The following is an 18,150-nucleotide window of genomic DNA, read 5'->3' on the forward strand; positions in this document are numbered from 1 at the left end:
TGAAAATGTTCCCATAAAAAAATCGCTGCATTACATACACAATTTGAACTGATCCAAAAACGTACAAAGTTGTAAAAGGTGACAGGCATATTTAAAAACCCTGGCAGTACAAGATAAACACTGACTAAATCAGGGGTGTCAAACCTACGGTCTGCAATCTGGATTACGTTGCCAAGGGTTTTAATCCAGCCCACGAGACAACGCCGAGACGCGCAGGAGAAAAGACTGCAGCATTAAATATGTCCACTTGATGTCTCCAAAACCAGGTGCTACTTGCAAAGCAATTGGAGTTGTATTCTTTCCTTTTAGATTTTTCTCACTCTTTTTCTGTCTCTCTATTCTCTTTTCACTATTTCCTTCATTCTTTCTCTCTTGGCCTTGTTCTCTTTCTCCGTTCATTCTTTCTCATCTCTTTCTCTCATTTCCCTTCCTCTTCTCCCTCACGTTTTCTTTGCCTATGTATCCCCTTTCCTTCTCTCAATGTCCCTCTTTCTTCTAGTTTTTTTTCTCACTCTGTCTCCTGTGATCTCTCTTTTTTCTTTCCCTTTTCCATCATTTTCCCTCGTTTCTGTCTTTCTCTTGTAACCTTTTTTGCTACCTCTGTCTCTCTTTTTCGTCATTTGTTCTCTCGCGTTTGCTCTAAATTTTCTCTCACTCTCATTTTTGTCTTTCTTTGTCTATTTTTTTTCTCTTTTTTTTACCACTTTCTCTATTTTCTCTCCTCCTTCTTCAACTTTCCCCTTTTCTTTCGCTCTTTCTTTGTCTTTTAAACCCTCTTTCTAATTCACTCTTTTTTTCCCTTTCATTCTCTCTTAATTTCTTTATCTCTCTTTCTTTCTTTCTCTTTAGTCGACTAGTTCGACCCCGTGTGTTTTTCTACCATGTAGCCCCAAGTTAAAATGAATTTGACACCCCTGTCATGCCTCAGGGTGGCTGATTTGTAAGCGTGTCAGTGGCACAATTCTGAGGTCATAGGTTCAAATCCAGCTACCAGCCTTCCTATGCGGAGTTTGCATGTTCTCCCCGTGCTTTTCGTGGGTTTTTTTCCGGGCATTCAGATTTCCTCTTACTTTAAAAAAAAACATGCATTGCAAGTTAATTGGTGAGTCCAAATTGTCCCTCGGTATGAGTGCGTGTGGGACTGTTTGTCTCTATGTTCCCTGCGGCTGGCTTGCAACTGGTTTAGGGTGTCCCATGCCCACTGCCCGAAGACAGCTTGGGTGGGTCCCAGCACTCCCGCGACCCTAATGAGGATAAGAGGTGCAGATAGTGGATGGATGGACACCCCTGGCATAAATTTTGCACTTGCATAAAGTTAAGACAACTACCTCCGGGAACGGTGCATTCGCAATGATCGCAGCAAGGCTTTAGGGATAGGACCTTAGCTTGGCCTTTTGGCTGAGAGTAAGTGTCCCGGCTCCTAGCCTTTGTAGCGTATTATGAACTGACCGATAACAGATAATGGATAATGAATAACGAAGATAGAACAATAACCCTTAAAAACCCCAAAAACCCCAATACTTAAAAAAATAAAGAATGGTAATAGAATAAACCCATTTGCTATCTTTAATGCATCAACATTAAAACCACTTAAAAAAGAATGCATCGTGAACATGACATTCGAGGTTCCGCCCCTTCACTATATCCGCCTCCTTGTCCTCATCGTCCCTCCTATAGATGCTAGCAAGTTTAGCAAATTAGCTTCTAGCAGCTGTCGGTGGCAGTCAAGCAGTTCGCTTTTAGCTTGTGCTTCTTTTGCAAAAAAATTGCAGTCCATCCTCCCTCTTTCTCGCATCGGGCATCTATATCGTTCTCTCTGGAGCCAACCCGCTACATCCCTCGCCTCTCGGCTACCTGCGATCCAAATTATTGCCGTCTCCGCCCCGACAAGGAAGACTGTGGGACATGGCCAGACCAGAACAAGTCCTGGTGCTGGAGCCACAACATGAGTTGAAATTTCGAGGTAAGTCGTTCTTCACCGCCTCTACGTTGCTGTTTCTATCATAAATTCTTGTTGTCGGTTGTCATAAAGTTGCACATGTTTCGTGTGCATTTTACTGATAAATAAAAACGGTGCATTTGGGTGCACATGCTAGCAGCTTAGCACCCTTCTTGGCTAGCACGTTTGTTAGCTGTCATTGCGGCGGAGGAGTAGGCCTGACGTCTGTCTATTTGACAGACAGCGCAGCCTTGACATTTCCTTAAATAATATAATTTCTTCGCTTTAATTATCAGGGGGCATCCTCCACTTTCCTCTCTGCTACGATATTTTTGTAATCTAAAGATTGGGCTGCAACTAACGACGATTTTAATCATCGACTTGTCACCCTCTATGCAAACGATTAGATGACTGGTTTCATGTCCGAACTCTTTGCATACATGACAATAAAGATTTATTATGTCAAAATGAAGCCCCATAAAGCAGTTGAAGCCCTCCAGGGAAATGCTCCACACATGCGTAGGGGCTTCATAATTGCTCTATTCCTTGACCACGCTATCATGTGGACAGAAACATGTACAACATGCTTGGTGCATGCAATAAAACGTTGGTGTAAAATAGTTGAACAGTGTATAAGGATAGTAATATCGCGAGTTGTTCTGTGAAAAGGGGAAATAAGCAGGTAAAATAGATTGCTTATTCATCTTTTTTAAAAAAAAAACATTTTTGATGATCAACAAGATTTGGACCTAGGTGTTTTTCTTTCTGCAGAGAATTTCACATGCTGTTGAAAAAACTCTTTTACGTGGTACATTCAAAGCAGGGGTCCAGATATGTGTGATGGCAAGTTTGTTAAGAATTGGAAGTTCATATTTTTGTGATTCAGAGTACGGAAGGTGTCTTTCAATTCTGGGGACATTTATTTGCCGCTTTTATTTTGAACCACACTCAAAGCAAGACAATAATTTCCTGAATCAGTCACTTAGTATACCTGCTTTGCGGGCCTTCAAACGCCACCACATGGATCACCAACACAAACCTTGAACCGTGGTTCATTAACCACTCATCTAAAATACTCTGCACATGCTTCAGGGATTTAATCCGAGGAGAGCATCACTGATAAAGACATTTAATTTCATTTAACCATGGGGCTTAGGATAAAAACACAAGAAAATGGGTACAACGAAAAATCTTTTTTTTTTAAATTTAACATACTGTGGTAATGAAAAAAAACAAGTTAAGCAATGTGCTCTGTTAGTAGCTATGTAAAACCATAAATAAACATCTGCCCATTTTTTAAGGGTAGGCAAGTAAATGATAAAAAAAAGAACAGAAAGTCAGAGATCTGGTCAGTTGCCTGGACAAAGCATCAACCTAGAACAGAGGTCACCAACCTTTTCGGTGTGGAGTCCTACTTTCAAATTTCCTTGTAAATCAGTGTGCCTCACCTAGATTAATGACTCGCACAATTATTGTTTTATATCCAACAGAGCTCTAATTTTACACCAGTCCAAATATACAACATGGATATACATTGAAATCGTATACTGACCAATTTCATCTTCCACTATTCTTGTTCATCAACAAACTAAAAAATGAATGTGAGCAACATGTGGAAAGGCCTGTAGACATCCACGACTTCAACCATTCTTCATCAACAATGAACTACAATCAAAAAATAAGTGATATGGCTACCATACCGTTCATCAATAAAATCTTATTTCAGAAACTTGAAACACACACTCATTAGGACTTTGTATTCAGGAGTTAGCATGGGGGGTTGTTAGGTAATTTACAAGTCAAGTCACATTTATTTATATAGCCCTTAATCGCAAAAATGTACCTGCCAAAATATGACTCCCCTGCTAATATGGACCCTGTTTGAGATCGAGACCTGTGACTTCTAGGGTACCCTTCTGTGACATATTTATGGTCAGCACAATGATTTTGAAGAGCTTCAGGTCGTTTCTCATAATATTACTATTATTATAAATAATAATAGTAGTAATAAAATTAACTAGATTTGTCAAACACCTATTCAGTAACACATCACAAAGTTGAGGTATTCCTCTGTAGTTGGATCCCGAAGCCCCAAAAAAACATAATAGGTTTAAAGCGCGTATTACTTTGCTAACAGTATAGACAGGGAAGCCCGATTTTAAATGGGAAAAAAATGATTTGTTTACCCCGCGGGATCCAATGCAAACCAGGGTTTCATTCACAATAAAATACATTACATATGGCTATTAAACTACATAAAATAAAGGCTATTTGTTTACAATTAGTTGTGATCGTGGATATCATAGCGTACATTGATTCGTCTCTGTTGTTGGTGACTTTTTCTTCTGCGTTAACAAACTAATTTTGTAGAATACGATCGCGCTTTATTGTTTTAATAAACGCGTTATATAGACTACTATCGCTTAATTGTTTTAATTAGCTTGCTTTTATTGTTTTATTTAACTTATTATATAGAATGCGATCGCTTTTGTCGGAGCGCAGCAGAATGCGCGTTCATGCGAGGGGGGGGCGGGGGGGGTGCAGGGGATGGTTGGACACAGCGCGTTTAAATAATATCCGCCTTTTCAGACTTGTCCTTGAATTCATGTTCATATTTCGTCTCGTAATGACGTTTAACACTTGGCGTGCGAGGTACAACGCTTTCAAGGTATATTGCACAAACAGCATGGTTATTTTTTGCTCAAAGCCCCATTCGTCTTTCCTCGCTGGCTGGAAAGAACGAGATTTTTAATTAATTTTTCCGCTCGAGGAGCCGTCATTTGGCTGTCGTGATTCGTTCATTTATCGCGCGCCGGTGTTTCTGTGGGAGGGTTAAAATGCATCTCTCGTCCTCTGCGAGGCACGGCAATGAAAGCGCGCAATGAAAATGTCTACATTTCAGGTAAACATGCGCATTTAGAAAAAAAATCATTATTATCTAGCGCACGGCAAGGTAATAATGATTTTTTTTTCCGCGTGCCACTGGTTAACCCCTTGCGTGCCACTGCTGGCACGCGTGCCTTAGGTTGCCGACTCCTGACCTAGAATGTGATGGAAAGCAGCACAGTAAAACAAAAGTAACGACCAAAAAACCCCAAGGTGCCATCACAAATATCACCATCAACCACCAAGAGCTTGAACCTGTCACCAGATGTAAATACCTTGGAGCTGCTAAATCAGAAGTGGGGTCAGAACCCCAAATCATGTCCAGGATAGCTCAAACTACTGTTGCAAAACTGGAAAATAAATGTAGACCATGGAGATGCAATGATACAGATAACTTCAGGGCACCAGCTTCATAGCCCATGTGACAAACAAAACTTTGGACAAAGAACTGTTGTCAACTGTGCACAAATGAAACTTCAGTGTCACAGGATCATCAGGACTACCCAAGATAATTCTCCAAGGCACAGTCCAAGAAGGCAGGAAGAGAGGAAGACAGAAAAAGAACGAGTCAAACTCAAACTCAGTTTTGTTTGTGCGTCACAGATCTACTGCTATGATGGGCTAGGTCTTCTTTCCAAGTAGCCTTTTTATTGGCTGTATTGAGGCTAGAATGCTCCTAAACTTTAGAAGTCTCTGTGCGTGTAATTGATGTTGACGCCGCCATTTCTGTATGGTAATGTTACCGTCCAGGCAGAAATGCTATTGGCTGTTGCAAATAAGCAACTCTCAGCAAGGATTATATTTATGTAGAGATGCCTCAGCCTGTTACAAAAAAATGTGTCTGGCGGTAATGGTCGAAAATGAAATTCATTATCAACTACTATCGAATTTTCGTCGAAAGCGTCAACTAATCGTTGCAGCCCTAACGGGCACTCCAGTTTTCTCCCACGTACCATAAATATGCATGACATGTGAGGTGAGTCAAATAACCCTTCGGAATTAAGTGTTGAATTAATTGTTGTCTGTATGTGTAGTCCTTGGGATTGGCTCGCAACCAGTCCCAGGTGTCCCCTGCCGACTGCCTAAATTCAGTCTGAATGGCCTCTAGGACTCCTGCTACCTTAGTGAGGATAAGCACCTCGAAAATTCAAGTCACGTTTATTTGTATAGCCCTTAATCACGGGGAGTCTCAAAGGGCTTCTCAGGCCACAATTACAACACCTTCTGATAAATGAATGTTCATCTGCGAAAAATAGATCGTTAAAAGGGCAGATTTTCTCAGTGTGTACTTAAGATGGTACCCATCCAATCATGGAATGGTATAATTGTCTTCTATGCTTTGAAAAAAAACACTGAATGCTTCCTAATATTGTGGCCATTTAGTGTGTTTGTGCGTTCCCGTGGTGTTATTTCTGTATTAGATGACTGTCTTTGCCTTATTATGGTTATATATTTGTCTTCTCACCAGGACCTTTCACAGATGTTGTCACTGCCACTCTGAAACTCACAAACCCTACAGATCGAAATGTTTGTTTTAAAGTCAAGACAACAGCACCTCGCCGCTACTGTGTCCGTCCAAACAGCGGTATCATTGACGCTGGAACCTCCATCAATGTTTCAGGTCAGGGTTCACACTTGTAACCAAACTCGATGCTAGTCTGATATGTAAAAAGAAAAAAAATGTAAAAACTGTTGCTGTCATGGAAGACTTGTCAACTGTACTGAGCTGTACGTCTATGAAAATAGAAAAGTACTGTGTATAAAAGGTAAAAAAAATATATAACAAGTGGGGCTCAAAGTGCTTTTCAAACACAATCATACTCTGTAGTCCTATCGCGCCAAGCTCGGGTTTGCTCATTAAATCGGGTCACAAATCTAATTCCAACATGGTTTCCAGGGCCAAGCATCTTTTCCAAACACTTGAGTTGGGAGACAAACACTCAAGCACTGAGCCACGGCGCCCATAAAGTTTGCAGTACTAAACATTACTTACAAATGTTTTTTGTCTGTTATCCTCACAACTTCTTTGTTTGACATTCTGGCTTAAACGGAGCGAAAGTGTAGCTGTGTTTCATTCTGTTAGAATATAAGTTTATAAAACAAAGTTTTTGTAGATTAGACAGGGAAATTATTATTTAAAAGCCCTATTCATAAGGGGTTTTTTTGCATCATAATGAAATGAAATGAAATGAAATGATCTGCATTTAATGATCTGCATTTATATAGCGCTTTTCAAGTCAATGACTTCCCAAAGCGCTTTACATTGTGCTTCACATTTCCCAATAGCGGCCGTGATCTGTGCAGCCATGTAAGGCGCTAACCTGCTTATTGGGGGTAATTGGGGGTTCAATGTCTTACCCAAGGACACTTCGACATGTAACACGGACAAGCCGGGATTCGAACTGGGATCCCTTAATCCTAAAACGATCGCTCTACCTCCTGAGCTACTGCCGCCCCAGATTGGCGTACTCTGAAATTTAAAATTTCAATTAAAATTGTGAGGCAGGGTTATGTGAATTAAATTCATGCTGTCTGAATATGTCGAGTCATGAGTTGAGGCGGAAACAATGGTCAGACTTGTACATTTAAAGACTTTTAAACCAATCAATGTAGAGTGATTACAATTATTTTTTTAAAGAACTGCTTGTGATTCATTTGCAATATAATATGGCAATAGGGAATTTTAGTTATTGGTATAAAGTAAATTAAAACCAATTGGAGTTTTAATGTAAATTCTGTTTTTATTGAGGGAAGTTTGCACATCATCTCTGTGGGGTTTCAACCGTTATTTCAATTTTACCTCCAGTCTTGTAGTTTTATCAGATATAGTGCGACAGTTTATTTAAAATGAAGTCTGAATGACAGGTTATATTTGTTTAGAGGCTTTGAAACAATTATGAATAGTTGGCAACCAGTTTCAGGGCACAACCTTTCACTCAGTGAAATGAGAACACCCATCTTCCCCAAATTCTTGTCAATAAAAGTCATATTTTCTAAATAAAATTCCCATTCCATGCTGTTTACAGTTATGCTGCAGCCTTTTGACTATGACCCCAATGAGAAGAGTAAACACAAATTCATGGTTCTGTCCATGCTGGCTCCCTACGACATGATCGACATGGAGGGTGTTGTGAGTATCTGCAATAGACATAAAATATGAAGCTTGATACCATTTGAATGAAAGGCAAATCTAAGAGATCTATTAGAAATGTATACAACTACAGTCATTTTGTGAAATATTATAAGTCAATGATATGTCATTCAGCAATCTTAGGTGATTAGTGGTTTGTTTTTAATGTTTAAAACCACCGTCTGATTATGGATTTAGTGACTTGAAAGCCTCAAAAGTATTGATTAAATTTGTACTAGGCCACAGCATTTGTCATAAAATTAATGATGTGTGGCCCACTAGTAATGTTCAGTACAGTATCACTGGATGATGGCAGTAGCCCTTTGGCCTCCTTGCCCATGGCTTTCTGTGATAATATTAGCCCATCCCATTTTTGACATTGCTACTGTTAATTAAAAAATTAAAAAACGAAAATTGAATGGGAGGGCCGCTGCTTCCAGGACAAGGGGTTTACTAGTTCTCATGGAAATCTGAAACAACTGTGTCTGCCTAATTTGCCAAGAGACTGTGTTTTTTTAAGGATATAATATCAAGAGGTGCTGCTCAACAAAATATTCCCACTACATAAAGTTAACGGAAAACGAACCCTGTGAATAGGTGAAGCAACTGGAAGCGCTTTTTACAGCACAGCTGCGCCTTTTTACGAGACCCTTTGAGTGAAATAAAAATGCTATAAAGGCAAGCTACGAGGTCTCTGAGCTTATCACCAAGGACTGCAAACCTTTCACGGAGGCTGAATTTAATAAAGACTGTTCAATGACTTACACATTTTCATCTTACCAAATCTGGCCCGCTTTCCAAAATGTTTGGACACCCCTGCTCCAAAGGGCATATTATTTGGATATAATTTTTTTTATATTTTTTGAATATAATGACGTGGTGCAGTTAGTTTAGTCTTTAGTGAGGAATAACAATTCAAGTTGCAAAGCATCATGGAATATTTTAATCTTCTATGGGTTGTTTACAGTGGAAGGAGGCCAAACCTGAAGAACTAATGGATTCGAAGTTGAGATGTGCCTTTGAGATGCCTCTAGAAAATGACAAGGCGGTAAGGGTCACTTTGTCTTTCATGTTCACATTCTCATCAGCCTTCAGATTTACAGAAAGCACATTAAGCTGTCTATGGAGTCACCAGCAACTCCTCACTGAAACAAATCATTATTTATTGTTTTTGCATTTAATTATTTCTAATTTTCATCCTCATGTTTGCACCTGTCTTCCACTTTCCATCCCCCTATTTCCACAGCATGAGTCCGAAAGCTACCACACTGTGCATTCTTCTACCTTATTTGTTAAGACGGAGCATGCTGCACTGCCAAAGTTATCCAGCACCTCGCTGGACGATGGAGAGGTGAAAAAGATCATGGAGGAGTACAAACGGCTCCAGGCAGATGCACAGAAACTACGAGAAGAGAACAGACAGATCCGGGTGAGCCTGAATAAAGGAAAAATGTCCGGGTGAGCCTGAATAAAGGAAAAATGTGTGCAGAGACTATAATCTTTGCTTAGATTTACAAAAAGACTAATTGTACTATTTCAATCATTTTCCACAAGATGGTACCACTGCTCTATGAAATATAAATTGGTTTGGTAAGATTTTGTAAATCTAGCCAATTTAAAGGTGACGTATTTTCCGCACTATAGGGTGTCTTTGATTATTAAGCGCATCTTCTGTGATATTTTTTTCATATATAAGGCAAATGGAATTAAAACTACTGTAAGGGCTAGGGTTACTCAAAAAAGTTCCGTATTTGTATATCGATTTGATCTGTTAACATAGGATGGGATGACACGGGAATACAACCAAGAACGCGGTGTGGATCCTATCCACGAGACTAAGGGTTTCAAACCAAGCCACATCAGCGTAATTGCTGTCCTGAAAGGGCCTGATGTAACTTATGATTGTAAAGAAATGTAATTAATATGTAACATACTTGTAACTACTCCTTCATGTAAAGAAACTCTGAATGTATTGATGATTAGTCACAAACATTACAGTTGCATTGAAAAAAAGTCACTACGCCTGTACAGTACATCATAAATCTTCATATAAGCTACTAGAAAATTCGAGTTGCCAGATGGCTTTCAAGAAACACTTTACCGAATCTCCATACGTTTTATAAAGTAATTTTTATAATCCCATTTATCTTTTTACTGTATTTTTAAGTGCAATTATTATTTTTTTGTGTTTTTAGTTATCAACAAGATTTGTTTTGTCGCTATTTAGGGTTAACTTGGATGCTTTTGGGAGGCCCGGAATTAATTGTTTTTCAGTTATTATGTACTGACAAAATTTGCTCGATGTACGGGCAATTCTAGTTTTGAGTACGGGAGCATAAAAATTTTTTATGTAGAGATTTCACTGTATAACAAGATAACTGGTATTTGTTTGAATTTTTTGGGATAGTGTGTTTCTCAATCCACTCATTTGCATCAATATGGAATTACTGACATAAAGTGGCACTGAGCCGTTATTTGGTGGACAAGGGAGTCGACAGGGATTGTGGGAAATATAGTTTTGGTCGAATCACTCTTGACCCGTATCATTTTAAAGACTTAAAAAATTTAAGCTCTCACAGGTCACATATAATAATGTGGTTGGCCACATTTAGCCTACGGGCCACGAGTTTGACACATGTGGACTAGACTATTAGGGATACTGACGCCACATAATAAGGCATGAGGTCTTATCTCATTAGCACTTTATTTTTAATCATGGTACCAAATTTTTGATGTTAATTCTGGGCCGGGCCGCGGGAATATTGTCAGACCTAAATTCGGTCTGTGGAACAGCGGACATGATTCTGAACTGAACAAACAGAACGGCATTGTGGGAAGTAATTCGGTCATCCTGAAAGATACAAACTCGTGACCGCACATGTTCAAAAAGTTTGTCACTTACAGTGCTTAGTTTGAGCTGACAAAAAGTGTAACAACATTCTCTCCAACATATCTGTCACTGTGACTAAAATATGGTGATAATGAGATCAGACCTTTAAATTTGTTGTCAGTATCCCTAGTGGACTAGTGGATAGGATCCTATATGTGCTGCTGTGATGCAGGGTTTGATACCCATAGCATTAAATGATTTGCAATTGCAAACAACCGTCTATGTTTCTAATGGCCTGATATTATTCGAATCCAGTGCTCTTACCATTTATGATGTGCTTCTCGGTTCGAATCCCTGAAGTGTGTGTCGAGTAATTTAGATAAATGGTTCATGAACCGCAAGCCTAGGTGTTGTGATGACGTTCATTTTGCCATCGCTACTTACCATTGCTATTCGGTTCGATAACCACCGCCACCTTTCTTATTCAATTGTGCTAAGCACCGATTAATTATTGCACAAATATGGAAACACATTTCCCAATTTTGCCCACATGTAACCAAGTTATAAGGCACACATGCAAATTTATGGCCATGACAGTACATTTTTTTCATCGGAATGATTGTACCATATTTTCTCATTGCCGCTTTATCTGCTGACCGATTGTTCTGGTTTGAACATCATGGCAGGAGAACGACGGGCTGCGGAAGAGAAAATTGACGGTAGCCGCTGCTGACTCCTCCCGCCCCTCCGTCATGCCCTCCTTGGCCAGGAGGGACGAAGGCCTGAGCACGCGTTTGCTAGGGCTGTGCGTCCTCTTCTTTGTCGTCGGAGTCATCATCGGCAAGCTTGCCCTGTAAACGCACGGACAGACACCGTAAGGACGAACCGATGGTTGGGCCGGTGGCCTTGAAGGACACTCGTCGCTGACGACAACAAAAGGAGGTCTTCTTGGCTTTACATTGTCACGTTTGTTATTTTTTATCTTCAAGGCAATATGTTCTGGCTTGTCATGGCAGGGCTGAAAAGAAACATGAATGTGTTCAAGAAAACAAAGACGTTAACCCTTGAATTTTCCCCCTTTGTGTTTGTTATAATCACCTTCACTCCAGTGGCTCCGTCGTCCGTTGCTCGCAATTCAAAAGAACTTGCACAGGTAACATAGTTATGTGGCTCAAAGCTTCCATTGATTTATGACTGATGTCATACTTTTATTGCTGATAATCCACAGAGAATGAGCACTAGTTGCGTATTTATGGACTGAAAACTTGACGTCTGTAAATGTATATATTGGGTGAGAGAACGGACGCTTGCTTAAAGGAGCACATGTCATATTACCTGTGATCAATTATCAAGTGGTTTTGTCCAGTCTGAGCTATCTGACCCACACAAAGATTCTCTAGTCATGTGATTTAATACTGTATTGTTTTTTTTCCCAGACTGCACTTTGCCAGCAATGGCCTTTACACTTGTGTGCGGAAGGAGCGTAGCCGTTAACTCATTAAGAAACGTAAACTTCATGCAAAACCAATGTGGACGTTTTCAATAAACACTTGTATGCAACAATAGTTTAAACTCTCATTGAGTCTTTTGTATTTACTGTCCTGCGTCGGTATTAATTCTATTAAGTGCTTTTAGCTCATTTATTTAGCTGCCTCTGCGCAGGTATGACATAATGGGAGGAATGCCCAAAGATGACCCCAGACTCGCTACAAGAGGCTGTTTCTCAACTGGGTTAGATTTTGATGTTAAAAATGAGCTTCTCTTTATCCGTACTTAATGCAATCAAAGTTCAGACTTTAACTCAAGTTACGGTTTTTAGCAGCTAGCGGCACTACAATACACAATTATATACACAATAAGTGTTGAGTCTTACCCCTGATTGTGTACAACAGATTAATCTTAAACTAACAACGTTTTCCTATTCATTTTGTATTTAAAAAAAATACCATTTCGCATATCATATTTTTGAAGAAACCAAGAACTCCCAAAAACATCTGGAAGGGTGTGCATGAGAGGCTCAGATGAGAAGTTAAAATGCTATAGATCAATTTAAATTAAGTCCTATGCTGAAGTGAGGCCCCTGGCTTTTAGTGTCTATAGCTAACAAAAAGAGCTGTAGTTGGAAAGACCCAGCAGCGTCTGAGTGTGCTCAAGAAAGACAACCTGGACCTGAAGCTGCTGGTGTCCTTCTACAGAGCACCAGTGAAGAACTTACGGCGTCACTATTTGGTTTGCTAGGTGCACGGCAGCAGACCAAAACTGAGAATTATCAACACTGCCCAGAAAATCATCGGCTACTCTACCCAGTCTAGAGGACATTTCTGGCTTTTGCTACAATAGCAGAGCAGACATTAAGGACTCTTATCACCCTGCTGCCCTCTGGGGAGATTTTATTGTCTTCTTGTATGCTAAATGCTTTTATACTGAAGGTTGTGTGGCAATTTATTTGCCTGAAAAGTGCTTTACAAAGGAATTTGATTTGAGTCGACTTGTGGCTTTATAGTTTAGTGCAGGGGTCGGGAACCTTTTGACTCAAAGAGCCTTAAAAGCAAAATATATTAATTTTATTTTGGGAAAGAGCCACCCCATATATTATGAGACAAATTTGCTAAATTGCTAAACCCGCGCCCCAGACAAAAGCTTAGTCTTCATCACATTTATTTTTGATAAAAATTATGAAAAGAGAATAATGCCAAAGCCCGTGTCCCAAAATCAACAAACATACCACTTTAAACTTGTCTCTTTCTTGCAATTACTCAAGATCAGTTAAAACTCATTTTGACCCTTTTTTTCCCCCATACATATTGGTTTCAAAACCAGATGCAAGCAGTTATTTTGTAAAAACGTCACAACATTCTGCAAACAGGGAGCCTGATGTGCTTACCTTTGGCGCAGACAGCGTAGGGCGAGAGATGGGAGGGAGTGCTTGCACTTTTTGCACAGCTCCACCCATCCCTCCCACTCACCCAATCAAATAACTAAGTTCTCTTCCGGTGTTTTGGCGTATTTACAGTTTGTTTTGTGGATTCATCATAAGATATCTGAACACTGAACACAGATTATATAGTGAGCTTTTATCTAAAGGATTCTTTGTACAGCCAAAACGATTTTTTTTTTTAAATTCTTTTTTTATTATTTGGGGTGTGACAACTTGACTCTAAATTGTAGTGAAAAACGTGACTTATATACTCTGCGAAGTCGAAATTCATCTTTGGTTTGGCTTTGAGTGTGTCTGAACAGGATTAATAGCTCATGTTTTGAACGAGATGGAGAAAATTTGCATGCAATCAAATTTGTCTCTGAGCCACAGGTACTCCTAGAAAGAGCCATCAGGTTCCCCTGGTTTAGTGGAATAACAAACTTTGTGTCGATGACTTGACATTCTTAGGTATTGTGACAAATTAAAGGCTCATCATGTCCGGTAAAGGATTTTGCCTTTCTTAAAAAAAGATAATGATATATGATAGATTACCTAAAAACACGATGCCATTTAAAAGTTTGCATTGTAGTTATACAATAATAAATACAATCATTTTAGTGTGTAAAATCTTTGTGGTGCGTCTATCGTAACTATGAATTAGTCGTAAAACTACAGTATTTTTGCAATACAGCACTGGAGAAAAAAGAAAGCGTCTTGGATAGTAGCCAAAAGTGAAGAAGGAGATCCGGGAGTGGTTGAAGCCAAAACAAATATGGAGAATCTTGGCCAAGTGTTGGTTTGAACAATAGGTCCCTTCAAACAAAGAACAGGCTCAAGGACAATTTCCTCCCCAGAGCCATGACAGCCTTACTAAAGCACATACAGTGTGAAAAATATGTTGTTATTTTTGAAACACGCTGTTGCTTATGCGAATGCATTATTTTATGATGCACTTACAACTCATGGCCTGTGAGAATCTGTACGCATCTGCCAGGTATCGGCTAGCCAAGCAGAATGCGGCTTCGTCAGTCGTGCATGGGAGGAGTTTGGTGAGGCCATGGAAAGCGACTCCCGGCATCTTCGAGAAAATTCTGATTCACCATCCGGCGTGTTAGGGGGGGAAAGCGTTGTGCCAGCTACACTGTGTATTGTGGAGATGGGGCCATGCTGAACTCGACCTGGGACGCTGTGAAAGATGAGCAAAATACTTCGAAGACTTCCTCAATCCCACTACCACGTTGTCTTGTAAGGGAAGTGGAGCCTGGGGCCTCTCATATCTCTGGGGTTTAAGTCACCGAGGTGGTTGACAAGCTCCTTGGTGGCAAGGCTCCAAGGGTAGATGAGATCTGCCAGGAGTTCGTTAGGGGTTTTGGATGTTTGTGGGCGTGTCATGGTTGACACGCCTCTGCACCATTGCGTTGACATCAGGCCTGGCAGACCAGGGTTGTGGTCCCCCTTTTCAGAAGGCAGATTGGAGAGTGTTTTCCAACTACCATGGAAAAACCCTTTTAGCCTCCCTGGTAAGGTCTATTTTAGGAGACTGGAGAGGAGGGCCCATCAGAAAGTCGAATCTCGGATCCAAGAGGAGCAATGTGGTTTTCCTCTGGGCCGTAAAACAGCTCTACACACTTAACAGGGTCCTTGGGTGCATTGAATTTTGCCTATCCGGTCTACATGTGTTTTGTTGACCTGGAACAGGTATTTGACCGTGTTCCTCAGGGAGACGTGGGGGGTGCTCTGCGAATATGGGTTACCGCACAGTCTTATCGTGGCTGTGAAGTCCCTATGTGCCAGAGGTTGGTCCGCATTGCTGGCGATAAGTCTCATTTGTGTCCAGTGGGAGTTCCACTCCGCCAAGGCTGCCCTTTGTCACCGATTCTGTTCATGACATTTATGGACAGAATTTCTGGGCGCAGCCTTGACAGGGAAGGAGTCGGGTTAGGAGGCTTCAGCATTGCATCTCTGCTTTTTGTGGATTTAAGTCAAGTCACATTTATTTGTATAACACTTAATCACAAATGTCTCAAAGGACTGCACCGGTTACAATTACACCTGATACACCATTCCCTGATCTTATACAAACATGCAGGCAAGGAAAAACTCAAATCTCGACATGAGGAAAATAAACAATGAGAAGGGGCCTAACAAGTGATAAACCCCCTTGCAGGATACAAGGGTGCACTAGACTTTACATTGGGTAACAAAACACAAAACATAGTGAACATCAGTCAGAAAAACATCTATAAGAGGTAAAAAAAAAAAAAAAAAGAATGTCCAAAAAGTCCATGTCTAGATTTAAAGACTTCCATTGAGGTGGCAGATCTTATCTCTGGAGGCATAGAGTTCCACAGCACTCTGACCCGGATGGAGAATGCTCTCGAGCCTGCGTTTTGTTCCTGTCTCAGTCGCAACCAGACCAGTATTCTTCAATCAGCGGAGGCTCCATGCAGGAACATAGGGGAAATCAAATTAGAGAGATAAAAGGGGCAAGTCCATGCAAGCATTTGTACGTTAGTAAGAAAACAAGGTCACATCTTAAGTGGACTGGGAGCCAGTGAAAGTTGGCCAATATAGGAGTGAAATGGTCAAACTTTCTGGTCTTTGTCAAAAATCGGTAGATGATGTGGTACTGTTGTCTTCCTCAAGCTGTGATATTCAGCGCTCACTGGAGCGGTTCGCAGCCATGTGTGAAGATCACAACCTCCAAGTCTGAGACCATGGTTCTCACACAGAAATTGGCATGCCCGGTCAGGTCGGGGATGAGATTCTGCCCCAAGTGGAGGAGGTCAAGTATCTTGTTCACGAGTGAGGGCAGGATGGAATGAGAGCTAGACTGATCAGTGCAGCTTCGTTATGTAACAGTGTTATTTTTTTCAAGAATAGGCTAATCTAACAATTTATTTTTCCCGCCGATACAACTTTGTTACCGTTACTGACGCTCAAAAGCAGTGAGTTCCTTTGGCTGCAGAACGCCAAAGGTGGCGTGCCCCCTTTGGAACACCCTACGCTGTTTTCAGCGATGTGGTTTTCCGCTCCCCTCCAAGTTGTTTACGTCATGTCTCTTCGAATCATGTCACCATTCAAAATAGCGACTAGCATATAGTTAGAGAGCAATTACGAATATAGTATTTACTAATGCACCGAAAGAAAAAGAGAATGAAGGCTGGGTCGCAAAAAATGTGAGCCAATATTTGACAGCGCTGCTGTCCTCAGTACAGCAAATGACTCTTGACGTTCATTAAACGACACGTCTTTATAAGCCGGCTCTTGGGAGTAGCAGCTGGTTCTCTCCGAAACGCATTTTTTCAATGTACATTTTCAGTCAGGTCAAGTCATATTTATTTGTATAGAGATTCTATGTTGTTGATTTTAAATCTGTCGAATTAAATAGTTATGTATTTCAGCTTTTATTTTTTTAGATTTTTAAATATTTTACTTGTATTCCTTTGTTTTTCAGTGTTGCAAGAGTGGGTTTTCTCCAGGCACTCCGGTTACCTCCCACATTCCAAAAACATGCATGTCAGGTTAATTGGCCGGTCTGAATTGTCTTGTAACTTGTCTGTCTCTTTGTGCCCTGGGACTGGCTGGCAACCGGTTCAGGGTGTCCCCTGCCCACTGCCCAAAGATAGCTGGGATGGGCTCTAGCACCCCCGCGACCCTACTGAGGATAAGCGGTGAAGATAATGGATGGATGTTGTTTTTAGTTTTTTTTTTCCATTTCCTTTATTTATTTCTCCCCTTTTTTACTCATTCGGTGCATAATGTTACATAATAACTGGTCATGTAGGGATCAAAGAAACAACAACCTGAGGGAGCTGGCTCATTTTAATGAGCTGAGTCGAAAAATCCGGTTCTCTAAAAATATTCTGAATTCCCATCTATATAAGTCATGTCAAGTCATATTTATTTGTATAGCCCTAAATCACAAGGAGTCTCAAAGGGTTGCACAGACCACAGATTATTGCAAACCACAAGCCATTATTACACCATCCCCTGATCTGAAACCTACACGAGGGCAAGGAAAAACTGAAAAACCCTCAACATGAGTAAAATGAAGAAATCTTGCGGAGGGACCGCGCACCAGGTAATCCCCCTTCCAGGATGACCAAGGTGCAACAGCTGTTGCAATAACGAATAATACACAGATATTGTCAACATGAGATATAGGTCATTTTATAAGCGATAGAATAGAAGTGTGTGTTAAGCCTATATTTTAACAGTTCCATTGAGGTTGCAGATTGAATCTCAGGGGACAGAGCATTCCACAGCACCGGGGCCCGAATGGAGAACGCTCTCGAACCTGCGGATCTCTTCTTGGCTCTTGGGATCACTAGTAGACCAGCATTTTCAGAGCGAAAGCTCCGGACTGGAAACTTGGGGGAAATTAAATCTGAAAGATATGAGGGAAGTCCATGCATAATTTTGTATAATACCAACAGAACCTT

General features: G+C 40.6%; 1 protein-coding gene across 2 annotated transcripts; it reads left to right on the forward strand.

Moving 5' to 3' along the window:
• The first annotated feature begins 1,635 nt into the window (after positions 1-1,635).
• On the forward strand, positions 1,636-12,350 carry LOC148369958 (vesicle-associated membrane protein-associated protein B-like). 2 transcript variants are annotated; one of them, XM_088332204.1, is made up of 6 exons: positions 1,636-1,963; positions 6,294-6,446; positions 7,852-7,955; positions 8,923-9,003; positions 9,202-9,384; positions 11,472-12,350. In XM_088332204.1, the coding sequence occupies exons 1-6, from the start codon at positions 1,906-1,908 to the stop codon at positions 11,640-11,642; spliced, it is 750 nt and encodes a 249-aa protein (XP_088188330.1). In that variant the 5' UTR covers positions 1,636-1,905; the 3' UTR covers positions 11,643-12,350. The 2 variants fall into 2 exon arrangements, with proteins under 2 accessions (XP_088188330.1, XP_088188331.1); XM_088332205.1 differs by having other exon boundaries at positions 9,253-9,384.
• Positions 12,351-18,150: the final 5,800 nt, after the last annotated feature.

Source organism: Urocampus carinirostris, chromosome 3, assembly GCF_059441175.1.
Source record: "Urocampus carinirostris isolate Australia breed hairy pipefish chromosome 3, RoL_Ucar_1.0, whole genome shotgun sequence".
Classification (NCBI taxonomy): Eukaryota; Metazoa; Chordata; class Actinopteri; order Syngnathiformes; family Syngnathidae; genus Urocampus; species Urocampus carinirostris.

What these genes read in the sequence shown, in the direction of transcription:
- LOC148369958 (XM_088332204.1), top strand. Translation starts at nt 1,906, where the DNA reads ATGGCCAGACCAGAACAAGTCCTGGTGCTGGAGCCACAACATGAGTTG. An exon ending in TGATCGACATGGAGGGTGTT is followed by an intron (nt 7,956 to 8,922) that starts GTGAGTATCTGC and finishes GGTTGTTTACAG; the next exon opens with TGGAAGGAGGCCAAACCTGA. An exon ending in CTCTAGAAAATGACAAGGCG is followed by an intron (nt 9,004 to 9,201) that starts GTAAGGGTCACT and finishes CTATTTCCACAG; the next exon opens with CATGAGTCCGAAAGCTACCA.